Source organism: Carcharhinus amblyrhynchos, chromosome 22 (assembly GCF_965287045.1).
Source record: "Carcharhinus amblyrhynchos chromosome 22, sCarAmb.v2.hapA, whole genome shotgun sequence".
Classification (NCBI taxonomy): domain Eukaryota; kingdom Metazoa; phylum Chordata; class Chondrichthyes; order Carcharhiniformes; family Carcharhinidae; genus Carcharhinus; species Carcharhinus amblyrhynchos.
In genome coordinates this window covers 33,922,023-33,938,649 of record NC_137345.1, presented here as the reverse complement: position 1 = coordinate 33,938,649, position 16,627 = coordinate 33,922,023, and the positions used below count along the sequence as shown (strand labels likewise).

The window sequence follows — 16,627 nt, the reverse complement described above, 5'->3', positions numbered from 1 at the left end:
AGCTTGTTGGTACTGCTCACTGCTGATAGTAAGGCATCTAGTTCTTCGTAGAACTTGTCTTTCATCTTGTCCGGGTTGTTCATTGTGGGGGCATAGGTGCTGATCAGGGTGGCTTGACTTCCGTTCTGTAGTGGAAGCTGCAATGTCGTAAGCCAGTCGTTCACACCCTCGGGTAGACCAGCAAGTTTCCAAACAAGGCGACTCCTGATGGCAAATCCAACTTCAGCATCACGACGCCCATCGTTGCTGTGACCGCGCCAGAAAAAAGTGTATCCACCTCCAGTTTCAGTCAACAGCAAAATGAGTTTCACTCAGGGCTGCAATACCAATGTTGTAACTTGCAAGCTCTCTGGCGACTAAGGCTATTCTTCTCTCTGGCCTGCCTGCTGTAGGGTGTCCAGAAGCATGCACACGTTCCAGGTGCCAATGGTGAGTGGTGTCACCGTGTGTTTTATTTCGTTTGTTCGACCACAAGATGGGATCCCCGCCAGCTGTGGTAAACTGGCCAGGGTGTAGTGAAGCAGGCAATGTTTAGGGCACCTTTTCTAGCCCCTTCCTCATTCTATGGAAGTGAGCAGTGCGTTCCTGAAGAGGACTGCTCAGTCGCCCAGGTAGACACCGAGTTTCACTGCTGCTTCGGTCAGCAAAAAACGACCATTAGACCTGAGCCGCCTGTGTGCAGGTCTGTGACTACAGCTCCTAGTGCATCCGCACCTGCTGCTTCGTCGCTCGCCCATTGTCACAGGACTTCAAAGGTTGAACAAGATGGTGGTAGTGTTGAGACTAGCGCTTGATTTGGATTAAAATAAGGAAGAGTTGCGCAGCGACAGCCTCAGTCTGTCTTCCCAATTCCCATCTGGATCCAGTGGTCAAGATAACTGGAGATGGGACTAGGTGCAGTGGATGACCAGGATGACTTCTGTATCTTGTCCTGCTCTTCGCATTCCGTGACACTTGCAGAAACCGCCTTCTTGACTGTTGTACCTTCCATTGATCCCATCCGCTCAATCCGCCGGAGTCTGTCTTCACGTGGTGGGATAGACATCTCCCTATCTCACCGAGGGTTGAGTCCTGTTGGCTACTCTCACCTGGTGTAGTCGACTTGTCAATGCCGTTGCCCGGGGTGTAGCTGCTGTCACATGCAAATAGCCAACGGGAGCCACAGGTGAGAGCTGAGTGCCAGGTGGCTACAAAAGGTGGAAAGGACGTGACATGTCCCCCACCAGAGATACTACCCCTCCCTGACACCCCATACACCCTACAAAACAAAGCATACCATCCATAGGGAAGAAGAGCGGGTGCAGAATGTAATGTTACAGTTATAGCTAGGGTGTAGATGATCAACTTAATGCAGGGTAGGTCCATTCAAAAGTTTGATGGCAGCCAGGAAGAAGCTGTTCTTGAGTCGGTTGGTGTGTGACCTGAGACTTCTGTGTCTTTCTTCCACTGGAAGAAGGCGGAAGAGACTATGTCGAGGTGTATGGAGGAACCAGGACAGGTTGTTGGTGATCTTAACAGCTTGAAACTTGAAGCTCTCAACCATTTCCACTTCATCCCCATTGATGTAGACAGGGCCATTTCCTCCACTGTGCTTCCTGAAATTGATGATTTACCTCCTTTGATTTACTGACATTGAAGAAGAGATTATTGTCATTACACCAATTCACCAGATTCTCTCTCTTTTCTGCACTCCGTCTCACCGTTGAGATCTGACCCACTATAGTAGTGTCATCAGCAAATGTGAAAAACAATTTGGAGGCGGTTTGGCCACACAGTTCTCGGTGTACAAGGAGTACAGTGAGAGACTGAGGACACAGTTTTGCGGGGCACTGATGTTGAGGACAATTGTGGAGGAGGTGTTATTGCCCATCCTAACTGATTGTGTCTGTGCTGCTAAGAAAACATGGTGGCATCCTCTTTATACAAAGAAAAGCTGCTGCTTTTTGCTCAGTGCGTCAGTACACAATATTTTGCAGAGTTAGAACATAGAACACTACAGCACAAACAGGCCCTTCGGCCCACAAGTTGCGCCGACCATATCCATACCTACCAGGCCTATCTATAGCTCTCAATCCCATTAAATCCCAAGTACTCATCCAGAAGTCCCTTAAAAGACCCCAGCAAGTTTGCCTCTACCACCACCAACGGCAGCCGATTCCACTCACTCACCACCCTCTGAGTGAAAAACTTTCCCCTGATATCTCCTCTGTTGAAAAACTTACCCCTGACATCTCCTCTGTAGTTGGAGCAGAATGGAGAACCAAATTAGCATGATAGCATCATGTATTGATCTCTAACATGCAGCACTGTGCTTCCTAACATCTTTTTATATTGCTCACAAGACAATTTTTTTTTGGGTCTGTCATAATCAATGTCTGAGGATCCCATTAGTAAAATAACTTGTTTCAGAGATGTCCACTTCCATTTTAAGAAAATAAACAGGCAATCATTTGGAAGGTGCATAAATAAAGGCTTCTTAATAATTGCGGCTTCTTAATAATTGCAGCCTCTTAATCAACATGTGCAGGAATTCTCATTTAGTCTTTGCTTTCATTACATGTTAGCCATAAAGGAATGACATCAATGCATTGCAAAAAAGTTCAGCCTTTTATGTTCCATAATATAATTCATTGTTCTTTGCCTTTTGAATTATAGGGAACAACAACTAGATTTCCTAGTTTATGCAGAAGTATAGCACATGATTGTCATGCAGCAAATTTCCAACTTTACTGGTACATGATACCTTTTTTTAAAGAGAGCAGCAAAACCACTTATTAAATGTGGAAAGACTTTTCCTCTTTCAGAGCAGTGGACTTGGTCATTGGTTAATAGTAAGAAGTCATACCAATCTGAGAGTTTGTGAAGCAGATAAGCTGTGCATTTTGTTTTTTTGAAGTTGTTTTAGAAGTCCTGTGAGAAAATTCTAATTCTGTCGTCCTTCAAAGATTATTCTTTACAATTTGTCTAGTCAGTTCAACTTTGATTTTATTAGTATGGGGTTAATGCAATAAAGCCACTCCAGACATCATAAACACTGTTATTACTGCGATGTTAGAAATTGTTTCAGGACTGCAAACTTCCTTTTGGTGAGAGTAGGAAATGTCTCAGAAATGTTTGCATTTGTATAAGGTTATTAATCTTGCCATGATGTAGAATGAATAAGGATTATTGATTGTTTGTCACATCAGTAGTTTAAATCATTATTGGATGCTTTGAGTGGCATGCTGAATTTGGAATAACGTACTTTCACGTCTGTCGACTGAAATTAAATCCGGCGTAGACTGTGGGATCAAGTTGTCTCTCTGGTGGCTGGAAAAATCTTCCAAATCAAATGAATTATCTCAAGCCACATACTGCTAGATACAATTCAACATTCATAATACACTTATAAACTTATTTTCTTTCATTCTTTCCTCTAATGTGTGAATTCAAATGTCACATCTGTACATAGGAGATAGAATTGAAATTGGGGATTCAAGCACAGCAAGAGAAATAACATTGAAGAAATGGAACTTTAACGCACTTTTAAACGTGTACCTCCTGTACGACTGTTTGTTTCCTTGTTAGGATACCTCTTATTTTCTTTAAAATGAGCTTATTGAGAACCATCAGACTAGTCACCTGTAATCCAGAAATACTGTTGGATTACCTTATCATCATCACCACCTTCCATTTTTATTATTTTCCAACAGAAATTAAGTGTCTCTCATTTGTGTAAGGAAATCAACGCCAATTAGGAAGGAGGAGATTGAGAAGAATGGTCAAAAAGATAAGGATGGCACAGTCTGCCTGGGTTTCCTCAGGGTGCTCCAGTTTCCTCCCACACTCCAAAAATGTGCAGGTTAAGTTGATTGGCCATTCCAAATTGCCCCTTTGTGTCCCAAGATGTGTAGATTAGGAGGATTAGCAGGGTAAATAGGGGATGGAGCCTATGTAAGATGCTTTATTGGAGAGTTGGTACAGGCACGATGGGCTGAATGGCCATCTCCTGCACTGTAGGGATTCTGACTTGGGGAACTTTAAGGTGTTGATGAGGTAGCTTGGAAGGACCTAAAGGATCAGGAGAAACATTTTTATATAAAAGACATTAAAAAAATCATGGGTTGTCATCAGATATTTTGTTTGGGGTGTAAATTTATGGTTGACAGGTGGCGTTAAAAAATGGATGCTTTCAAATCAGAACGCAAGAGAGCATTAGTCATTTGTTTGAGAAGAAGAATTCAGTGAGTATTTGTGTAGGCCAACATTGAGCATGTTAGTAGTCAGAATGGGTTATCTCTCTGGCACTCACCAAAAGAAAGATACAAGTTTTGGAAGGACCTGAAAGTAGAGGGGTTAAAGAGGAAGCATTTTTTTTTCTTCTTTATATACAGTGATATATTTCTTTCCAAAGGAAATACTCTTTTTTAAAAAAACATGCTGGTGAAGTAAAAGGGATGCTAATCCCTCTTAACATTCCCTTAACATAACATACACTAATGGCATTTTAAGTACAACACTGTTTTTGTCATATGAATCTTGGTGCTGTTTTGCATCTGTGTTAATTACTAAACCATATTTTGTTCCAAAACAATGTACTGTGCACTTAATTGAAGTTCTTTTCTGTGTCCAAAAATAAATTTAATTACAGCTTTTCAAATTCTAAATAATTTTTATTATTAAAGAGCTGCAGTTACTTACCTATATATTGCAAGTAAAGTATATGTTGACTTGGTGAGATAAGCTTCTACGTCCTGGTGCTGCATTCTAGAATTGCCCTCCTACACTTTTTTTTGGACTGACTATTTATTGCACAGTTAGTTGTTGGACATAAAATATTCTATAGTTCTGACGGTAGGAGCAAGGTCCATATATAGTATTAACTGGAAAATATGTTAGTAATATATTGTACAATCTTATTTCTTGCTACGCCTACAGAACAACTCTTCCTTGCAGAGGCAGGGAGTGAATTCAATTAGCTTCAACAACACATCTTGGTATTGTGTTCTTAATTCATTGTGATAAAGTGCTGTTTCCTAATAAGTGCTTTAGACTCCTGTCAAAAGACCCACACCCACCAGTTGTGTCTCAACAAGGTAGTCTTCCAAAATAGCTTATTGGGTAATCACTTAAAATCATTAGGATTGCAATCTACCTGAAAAATAGATTATTAAATCAAAAATTAAGTTGTAGAGGTGTCTGCAACTGTAAAGACTTCCACTGTTGAATTGCTAGAGGTTGCTTTTAGTAAAATGAATTGGGTAGTTGGGAGATGGGAGTTTCTTTAATTCTCTTTCAAGAAACTGCAGTTTTTTTTAACCTGGTTGATTTCAGTGATCTGGTATTTGTTCATGTTACATCCCCACCCCCCAAGATGTTAAGTTCTTCCATGCTTCTCTGAAGATCATAGAATCCCTCCAGTACAGAAGGAGGCCATTTGGGCTATCGAGTCTGCACCAACCACAATCCCACCCAGGCCCTATCCTCATAACTCCACATATTTACCCTGCTAACCCCCTGCCACTGGGGTCAATTTAGCAATATAGAGAATAAATCTAACCTGCACATCTTTGGAAGAAACCAGAGCATCCGGAGGAAACCCACACAGACGCTGGGCAGATGTGCAAACTCCGCAGACAATGACCCAAGGTCAGAATTGAACCTGGGTCCCTGGTACTAACCACTGTGTCACCTGCTGCCCCAAGATGTTTGTAGAAGCTAAGATAGCTGCTGTAAAAATGTGAAATCATCTCCCAAATAAGGCTTCAACATTTCAAATGGCTCTTCTCTCACCTTTGGGTTTTAACTTTTGTCTTGACCGAGATACAATTTGCATTCTTACGATGACCTATCAACAATTATGGTTCATTATGACAAGACCATAATGAACCATAATTAAATTAAGGATTATCTTTTGTCCCCTCAGAGGTCAGGACTCGGTCTGAAATCCACAATTCTGTCTGGTAGCTTGGAGCCATCTTGAAATGGTTTTTAAACTCAATCCATAGTTTTTTTTAAAAAACGACCTCGAGAACGGCTTTTCTAAGCATTTGTAATATAACTGTGCACTATAACAAGTGGATATTTACATGTGTCATAGAGTTGCAGGTAATTGTATTGGAACAGAATGCATCATAATTTTCCTATGAAGAATTTATTGGTAACATTTTGGGCGCTTTCTATATTTTCTACTTTGTGCTTCAAATTGATTCATAACATCACTTGGATGTTGTGCTAGAATTATTGTGTGCATAGTTGAAAGCCAGCTTCTGTGGATAATGTTTCTGCAATTACACAGGACATTAGCACCAGATTCTTGAGGCACAAGGGATTTAGAAGTGGTTCGGAGCTCCGTTTTCTATCTCATTCAGTCTGCATTTACACAAACATAGTAAAGCACCCTTAAATCTTTCACCCATTTGATTTTAAAAATCTCTCAAAATACCATTTCTATATTGAGCAAGAAAGACCATGTAGATGATGAGCTGTTAATTATCCTTTACTTATTTTGATCATGGGTTTTACTTATCCAAATCTTTGCCATAGAGTATAAAACATGGCAAAGGGATGAAATCAAAAACACCACAGTAGAGATTCATAAGAGGTAAAGTTATAATTGATTTATTGGTCCACTTGCCACCGTGAGACATTTGTTATAATTTCTTAACGTCTAGGACTTTCACCCAGTTTAGGAAATTGGTGGGATTGCTGCTCAAACAGTTTAATGAACTCAATAAAAGTATGTAACAACCGATTCAAAAACAGCTGCCATCAGATGTTTCAATGGCCTACCTTATTAAGTCTCTACTGTGCACTGTATCAAGTGTGTATTTCTCTACTCCCAAGCTATGAGTATAACACTACATTCTGCACCCTCTCCTTTCCTTCTCTCCCATGTACTCTATGAATGTTGTGCTTTGTATAACATGCAAGAAGCAATACCTTTCACCAAATACCAGTAGATGTGACAACAGTGCATCGCATCGAATCATACTCAAACGCAGTAATGAAACTTTGTTTCTGTTAATTGGTTTTACTTGTTGCGGAATGTTTTCATAGTGTAAAAGCATTAAGATATTTTGCAAATAAAAGGTTTTGATTATGTGTAATTCTCATAGAATTCTATAAATGCCATCCAAATTAATTGTTAAATGGAATTTTGTTGAAAGCAAATTACCCAACTGTTAGAAAGATCTTATTCTGAAACTGTTAGTGTTTCAGCTTTCTGTGCAACTCCCAACGCCACCACCTGTAGGATTTCCTGGAAAATAGGATTCTCCACTGCTGTGCCCTGGATTTTGTGACCATTTATAATAGCTGCACATTGATTTTGCAGCTTCACAGTAATGTAGACTTAACATAGCCAGATATTTTGCATCAGTTTTGTCATTAGTATTTTCACCCATAAATAAATAATTTAGTTAAATTGAAAGGTTTTTCAGATTATGTATATTTATTCCATCAAAGCATCCTGCGTTTAATTTGAAGTAAAGCTTTCAGGATATTGAACCCAAGGTATACGCAATTTGCTGTTTTGCTTCAGTTTTATGACTGGAGATTGTTACCATCTTCCATTTAATATGAACATGAATAGTGAATAAAACAACGTAAAAAAACTTTCATCAAAATATCTCAATTTTAACATGCAGTCTTGCCTTTTTGAAACAGGGAACGGGATTCTCCAGCCAAGTGCACTTAAAGACTGGAAACTCCCGCCCTAGCGCTGTCGAATTTACATTTACGCCCACTATGATTCCCGCAGCAGGCAAGATGGGAGAATTTCAGCCAGAATCTACAATTGGTTATTTTCAATGCCATAGAACATTACAGCTCAGTACAGGCCCTTCGGCCCTCGATGTTGCGCCGACTTGTGAAACCAATCTAAAGCCCATCTAATCTACACTATTCCAACATCATCTATATGTTTATCCAATGACCATTTAAATGCCCTTAATGTTGGTGAGTCTATTACTGTTGCAGGCAGGGCATTCCACACCCTTACTATTCTCTGAGTATCTGAGTAAAGAACCTATCTCTGACATCTGTCCTGTATCTATCACCCCTCAATTTAAAGCTATGTCCCCTCGTGCTAGCCATCTCCATCCAAAGAAAAAGGCTCTCAACTGTCCACCCTATCTAATCCTCTGATCATCTTATATGCCTCTATTAAGTCACCTTCTTCTCTCTAACGAAAACTAGCTTCAAGTCCCTCAGCCTTTCCTTTATTCATTTAGCGCCTGTCCTATCTCTTTGGTTTCCACGCACAATTTCCCACTACTGTCCTTGACTGGCCCTAATCCTAGTCATTCTTTTATTCCTGACATACCTATAGAAAGCTTTAGGGTTTTCCTTGATCCTACCTGCCAAAGACTTCTCATGTTCCCTTCTGCCTCTTCTTAGCTAGCTCCTTAGGTCCTTCATGACTGACTTGTAAACTCTCAAGCGCCCTAAATGAGCCTTCACATCTCCTTGACATAAGTCTCCTCTTTCCTCTTCACAAGAGATTCAACTTCTTTAGTAAATTACAGTTCCCTAGTTCGACCACGTCTACCCTGCTTGACAGGTACATACTTAACAAGGACACACAGTAGCTGTTCCTTGAACAAGCTCCTCATTTCAATTGTGCCCATCCCCTGCAGTTTCCTTCCACGTCCTATGCATCCTAAATCTCACCTAATCGCATAATAATTTCCTTTCCCCCACTATAACTCTTGCCCTGGGATATATACCTATCCCTTTCCATCGCTAGTGTGAAATAGAAGTACTTGCAATTTGTTCACCTGCTTTGAGGTAGTTGAGGATGTGTTTTTTTAATTGTTCTGTTATTTGTAGAAGGTGGAGGGTGAATAGCAGGAATTCAATGAGCACAGTATAAATGCAAACTTTGAGAACACTGTGAAACTATTTCTTTTTCCTTGCAGGTTTTAACAGAGCTGAAATCAGACAACCAAAGGCTGAAAGATGAGAATGGAGCACTGATCAGAGTTATTAGTAAATTGTCAAAGTGAAGATAGTCTTTCAAAGCGAGGGACAAAGGGAATAAAATCAGCTAAAAGAACCTGCTTGCTCTTGTGAAAGCCACCACACTAAACCATAGTCTCCTTGGCAATGAGAGGAGCTTATACTTGGATCTTGTCTGTTCATGGCTTTCTCCCTGCATTTGACATATAAAGATTTTTCAGGTTATGATCCTATTCAGTAACTATAAGGTTTTTAATTCATGCACTCAAATTCATGCACTTAAAGCCTTGATTGAGAGAAATGTTGGGGGGGGAAATGCTGAATTTTTAAAAAATTTACACGTGTCTATTTGTTGAGGTGCGCTTGCAGCTTCTCACAATTGACCTACAACTTGCAGTGTTTCAGAAATGGCTTTAAGAAATACCTTCCATTACCACAACTGCATCATGTTAACAGTGCACCTCAGTTTGTTGACTGTGCTTTGGGAAGGATCTTTCATAATGCAGTATTCACTTCTTTGCACAGTAATTAAAATCACTGCAGAACATGGCTTATTTCTTTTTTAAATAAAAACCATCAGCTAGACTGTATGGTACAGAAAGTATTAATCATATGTGCAATATGTCGTTTTATTATTTGAATGTGATTTTATTCAATTCACTGCCTTTCTTTCAATTTCTGTTGCCTTCATTATCAGCGATGTATTTTCTTTTAAATTTGATTTGTAGTGAAAGCTTTAATAAGATCAGAAGCTTTTGGTTATGTCTCTGTGATTGTGTGAAGTTTAATATCATTGTTCACTACTCTTGAGTTTATACATTTATCCAGTAAGGTCAGAGAAAAAGTTGGTTCAAATTAAGGTAGTTTATCAAGGCTGATTCAAAGATGGATTTTAATGGAAAATTGCTGATTTTTCATTTGTTGTTGAGACACTTTTTTATGCTTCACCTCCTATTTCAAAGCTAGTTTTTTAAGTTACACTTCTATTTTTGTTTGCTGTTGTACACTGATAAGGGGCATTATAACTTTAATGTAGGCTCAGACATCTTTTCTTTCTTGAGATTTTTACTGCATGATGAATAATATACTGTATCTCTATATACCACTGCTACAGGAATTTAAAATGAAAAGGTACTTTTCTGTAGAAAGCACTCCTTATAAACATAATAGAGTTCAGGGAAGAGATCCATCCAAAGACCCATTGTATAGTCCTTAAACTAATGGAATTCAGAAACTAGTGTAGTAATTTGTATAGTGCATTCCATGGCTAAAATGTCTACTATAGGCAATAAAATATGGTACTGAAATTGAAATGTGTAAAATATATATATATATATATAAATATATATACATATATATATTTGTATAATGTGTGTGCATATATATTATATTTATATGTGTGTGTGTGTATATATATTATATATATGTGTGTGTGTATATACTCATTGGGCTGAAAAGACCATCAGTTTTGCGCTTTTTTTTGTTTACCCTAATCAAGCCTACAGTTTACTGAAAATGCATTGGCTGGTTTTCATTTTAAAAATCCTGTGCAAAATGAAACTTGCAGTAGTACTGCTACTGGATAGAATACAAAGGGACTGAACTATTAAGCCTGTTATGCAGTGTGAAGATTATGTACATATGAAATCTCCACAGGAGGGTTCAGACTGCTGAGAATTTACATTATGCAACTATTGGCCTTTTAAAAGTTATGAACATGTTATTTGATATAATTTACTGTTATAATTTGAACATTTCTGTCACGTTAGGAAATGTACACATTATTTAAAACGTGTAAACACATCTGTATTTTATGGTTAAGTAGACCACTGATTTCAGGTTTGAAATTATGTTGTATAGCAATTGTATGTAAATGAAAAGGACTAAACACATTGTCACCTTTGCAATTTATTCTATTAAATGTGAGTCTTATTGCTCTGAATACATAAGTGTATTAAATTCTTGTGGCGCTATTGGTTCCAACATTGGAAGAACTACTTTACATAAGATGTAGCTTGTATGTTATGAAGGGTTTATTTTTCCAGGTACAAGGTCATTCTTTCAATATGTTAATGACTCATTGGAAATGCCATCAGATTGTCTAAAGAAAAATAAACTTTGGACTTTAAGAATGTACTGAAACTTGTGTTGGTCCAGTTCAGTGTACTTTAAAAGAATTGATTGTAGTACCTAGTGGATCAGCAATGAATTTAACTCCCTTATAATACATTTTCTGGTCAAGATTAATGCTGTTGTGAAATGGCGATATTGGGCGTTTAACAATAAATCACATGTATATTAACCAATAATAAAATTTTCTTTATCCTTTACAAGAAACATTATGTACAATTCACAATTTCACTTTCTGCTAACAAGTATCATTATTGGGTGATGCAATTTGAATTAAAGTGAAGATAAAGTGCATGCAGTCAGACTGGTAACTTGAGTGTGTAGACGCCAACATCTTAACTTGAGTTGTGGATTTTCTGGAGAGGAGGAGGTTGATCGTGGGTGGGTTGGAATGTGGCTAGCTGACTGAAGGATTCAGATTCAATTAGTAAGTAAAACTGGAATTGAACAACTTCCAAGGCCTATTTAGCAGTGAGATTAAGCTGAAATAATTAGAAAAAAGAAAATGTAGAATTCAAAATGTTTCCTTACAAAAGACCTCCTTTTATTTTCTCATCTGCCTTTTCCTGTTGCTGTTTGTGTACTGCAGCCTGTTTCAAGGTCATCACTGATGACTTGTAACTCATTTGTGGATGAACTAAAGCAATTTGAATAATTCCCTCCTTGAAGTATTCAACCTTTAGATAGCTTCTCTCCAAAGCAATGTGAAAGGAAACTAAAGATGGTCCTCATTAAATGTTAAATTAAAAATAATGATTTTAAAGAATTGAGGCAGTATTTTTAGTAAAAATATACAAAGCAAAGAGGCTGAAGTTGAACATTTCATTTCAAAGCGACATTGATAACTCAATGATCACTCAATATTGGACTGAAGAATCACTTCCTCTGTTATAATTTAGGTTGATGATTCTAGAAAGGTTGAGTTGCCTGAATTGTGTGGAACTAAACAATTTAGCATTTCTAGTTTTATTTTATTGCAAACCATACACACACACATTCAAATCTATTGCTTTGTACACAGCTTTTCAAAGAACAATACAGCACAGGAACAGGCCCTTTGGCCCTCCAAGCCTGCACCGATCAAGTGTTCCTAACTAAACCATCTGTTTGTATCCCTTTATTCCCAGTCTGTTCACGTGGCTATCTAAACAAGTTTTAAATGATCCTAGCGTGTCTGCCTCAACCACCTTGCTTGATAGTGCATTCCAGCCGCCACCCGCCCCCCTGCCATCCTCCATGTAAAATACGTCCTCTGCAAATCCGTATTGAACCTTGCCCCCCCCCCCACTTATCTTGAACTTGCAACCCCTTGTGTTTGCCATTTCTGACCTGGGAAAAAGCTTCCAACTGTTCATGCTATCTATGCCCTTCATAATTTTATAAACTTCTATTAGGTCGCCCCTCAACCTACGTCTTTCCAGGGAGAACAACCTTAGTTTACTCACTCTCACCTCATGGCTAATATCTTCCATACCAGGCAACGTCCTGGTAAACCTTTTATGCACTCTCTCCAATGCCACAAGTCCTTCCGGTAGTGTGGCGACCAGAACTGGACGCAGTATTCCAGATGTGGCCTAACCAATGTTCTATATAACTGCAACGTCACATGCCAACTTCTATACTCTATGCCCTGTCCAATAAAGGCAAGCATGCCATACGCTTTCTTCATCACCTTTTCCACCTGTGCTGCCACCTTTAAGGATCTGTGGACTTGCACACCCAGTCTATACTCCTGATGGTTCTGCCATTTTATTGTATAGCTCCCCCCTGCATTAGATCTACCAAAATGCATCACTTCACATTTGTCTGGATTAAATTCCATCTGCCATTTCTCCGCCCAATTTTCCAGTCTATCTATATCATGCTAATCATTCTCTGACAATGTTCATCACTATCCGCAACTCCAGCAATCTTTGTTTCATTGGCAAACTTACTAATCAGACCAGCTACATCTTCTTCCAAATCATTTATATATATATATCACAAACAGCAGAGGTCTTAGTACAGAGTCCTGCGGAACACCCCTAGTCGAAGACCTCCAATCAGAAAAAGACCCATCCACAACTACCTTCTGTCTTCTATGGCCAAGCCAGTTCTGTAGCCATTTAGCTAGTTCACCTTTGATCCCATGAGATTTAACCTTTTGCACCAGCCTGCCATGAGGGACCTTTTTTTATCTTTCATAAAAAAGGAAGCATTTATTTTGCGTATGTGTATGCCTATTCATACATACTGTTCCACGTGGTTAAATTGGGGAATAAATAAAGTTTTATTGACCCCTAGCAGCTGATAGCCGAAAGTCTATATAAATGTCTCTGGAGTTGGCGATGTTGCAGATGACCAGCTTAATTCGCAAGAGTATATGCAAGAATAGAAGCATCTAAAATATACCACTTCTTTTCAGTAATTTTAAGTTGTATTTCCCATCCCAAATGTTTGTGGATTTCACTCTGTTGGGGGGATGGTTTGGAGCTACTGGTGTCTAAACATTCAGATTGATCCAGCATCATATTGATCAACATTGTGCCTGTTTGAGACTAATAACAAAAGGGTTTGAGAGTACATTGGGAGTGCAAAACCCTTATTTTAAAACCATATCAGACACCTTATCCCAATTAATAAAGTGTTTTGGGTGATGCACAGTTCAGATTATTCCTAATATTCATTCATGGGATGTCAGCATCACTGTTGCCAGTAATTATTGTCCAGCCCTAATTGTCCTTAAAAATGTTGTCGTAAGCTGCTTTCCTGAGTGGTTTATTTAGCGATTTAAGTGAGCAATTAAAAAGTCAACCATGTGGCTGTAGGTCTAGAGTCACATGTAAGCCAGACTGGGTACGGCCAGCGTATTTTCTTCCATGAAGAGACATTAGTGAACCAGTTAGGTTTTTAATGCTTCCATAATGATGGTCATGAAGCTATCTTTCTATTCCATGTTTATTTAATTGAAGTTCCCCAGTTAAACTTATCTACTGTACCCAACTCCTACAGGAACTGTAGAACTGTTGATCTGTATCTGATGTGCACTGGAGTAAAACTAGTCTAAACTGCTGTGGAATAGAGTTAACAGTTGAAGTACAATTGAATTGTACAATCCACTCCATTCCCAATGACAGCCATTATTTCTGGACTAGTTGCAATATAAACAAGTGAGTAATCGGAACTTCATACTACTTTCATTTACGCTGCCATTGTCGTGGCATGTCATAAGTGATGACCTCTAATCCTTAGCTATTAAAATGCTGACTTTAAGACTCAACTGCTGTACAAAGTTTAAACTGATGTGTTAGTTCCTTGATTGGATTTTGCTCACAAATCTATTGCTAGATATGGGTGGCATGGTAGCACAGTGGCTAGCACTGCTGTTTCACAGCTCCAGGGACCTGGGTTTGATTCCTGGCTTGAGTCACTGTCTATGTGGAGTTTGCATGTTCTCTTCGTGTCTGCGTGGGTTTCCTCCGGGTGCTTCGGTTTCCTCCCACAGTCTAAAGATGTGCGGGTTAGGTTAATTGGCCATGCTAAAATTGCCCCTTAGTGTCCTGAGATGTTTAGGTTAGAGGGATTAGTGGGTAAATTATGTGGGGGTAGACCCTGGGTGGGATTGTGATTGGTGCAGACTCGATGGGCCGAAGGGCCTGTTTCGGCACTGTAGGGCTCTATGAATGGATAAACTGCCATTTTGTTTCTTTCTTGGCAAGCATATTAAAGCTGTAAGAAGTGCAGTTCAGTTTTAAAGAATTTGTGAAGAGTTTTGTTACAGGGAGAATTCAAATTTAACCTTAACTGTGAATGATGGTAACACTTGTGTGGCTGCCGTCAGAATATATTTTTCTAGTTCAATTCCTTCAGAAGTTAGGTGGATTGGCCATACTAAATTGCCCCTCAGTGTCGGGGGACTAGCAAGGGTAAATGCATGGGGTTGTGGGGCTAGGGCCTGGGTTGGATTGTGGTCAGTGCTGACTTCTATGAAGTGGGCCTGGTCCTTAATAGCATCAAATGTTTAGAATGCTAGGAAAACTACAGGGAGATTTGTGATGGTACTATAATGGATTTAATTGATTTAAAGTAAGCCTGTACCATAGCCAGGGTTGATAAATGGTGCAAGTTATTTAGATTTTTGCTTCAACAGAATGGATGTGCTATTTCAATTTTATTTTAGACAACTATTTTAGTGATCTAGAAGGAATTTTTCTGTCCATGAGACATTATTTCAGCCCTCACTTTTTAATTATGCGTGCTGAACTAAATTTTGCACTATAGCTGATTAATTTTGGTCAGTTAATGGTTTGATCAATACTGAGTTGGAGAGGAGATTTGAAAACAAAATCTTAAAATGCTGAATATTTTAATCAATTGCTGACAACATATAAGATGGTCAAACAACATTTCAAAGAAGAAGGAAAGCCATACTTAAATTCCCCTCATTGGAAGCCTAGTAAATGCACTGTTACTCCAGTAGCTGGAGGTTCACTTTAGGTCAATTGCACAACCTAGAACAAATCCATCACCATACAACCAATCCTGGCTTCATGGAGTGGGAGAATTTAGTCTGATATTTCTGCTGTTTATATCAGCAAATCTATGAACGTTAATTGCAAATTTGTATAAAGTGCAGAACAATTGTCTAGTTTTATCATTACTTGCAAATATCGAATGAACTTTTGAACGATTGGCCAATGCACTTGTATCCATTTTTGTCAATATTGCAAACCAGTCGCTGAGTCCAAAGTTAATTTTCATTGGCATTTTAACATCCTTTCAATATATGTGGTGAAAAAAACTTGGAACTCATAGTTAGCTATTGGTGCACTGCAGACTACCAAGTGTGGTTGATCTACGAATATTTTAAAGTAATAATTCTGTGCAGAATTTATATCAGCTGTTCAGATTTTATGAAGTCTATTTATTGGTTTGTACTTTAAGATCTCACCTGCTTAACGGAGTTGTTCATGTCTTGTATCTGCATGAAACTGGCTTCAGTAAAATGTCAGAAAAATGTATTTTGTCAAATATAAATAAATGAATTTCAAGTATTTCTGTGAATCTTGAATTTTATACAATTTGAATGTGTTATTTAGTATGAGGTGCTTCGTTTTACCCAGGTTAACTATTTAATCTGGGATTAACAAATAAACTTCAACAATCTTCAAAAGCATACCATTGAGTTTTTTTCCCTTCAAATTAAAGATTTCTTATACAAGAAGGAATGTGATTCATCTTCAGTGTTTGAATGCATCATATCAATTTAATGATTTGTTATTTTGCTGCCACTGGGATTTTTTAATCTCTTACAGTTTTTATCTCCTCTGCTGAAAGTGCAGGTGTAAATTGGAAAACGGAACTAAGGTCTTTTGGTACCTCACTGAAGTAGCAATTGATGCATGAGCCTCAATCAATGGTTTGACCAGTGAAATGCCAAGTTCTTTTAAAGCCTTGCTCTATCTGCTAACTTAGCAAAGACTGGAGATCAAATCTAGCAGTTAGCTAGTTTTGTTTTTAAACGATTGAATCATTGTGCACTGCATGAACTCAAATGCAGAATCTTGATGCAATTTCT

The 16,627-nt window shown here is 38.5% G+C and overlaps 1 protein-coding gene across 4 annotated transcripts in view; it reads left to right on the top strand.

Moving 5' to 3' along the window:
• Window positions 1-16,103, top strand: part of LOC145357047 (protein phosphatase 1 regulatory subunit 12B-like) — a 235,361-nt gene extending 219,258 nt beyond the window's left edge. For all 4 annotated transcript variants that reach the window (XM_080210108.1, XM_080210109.1, XM_080210107.1 and 1 more), the window contains one exon: window positions 8,901-16,103. In XM_080210108.1, coding sequence (XP_080066234.1) covers window positions 8,901-8,987 — 87 coding nt within the window. In that variant the 3' untranslated portion in view covers window positions 8,988-16,103. The remainder of the gene's footprint in view (window positions 1-8,900) is intronic.
• Window positions 16,104-16,627: the final 524 nt, after the last annotated feature.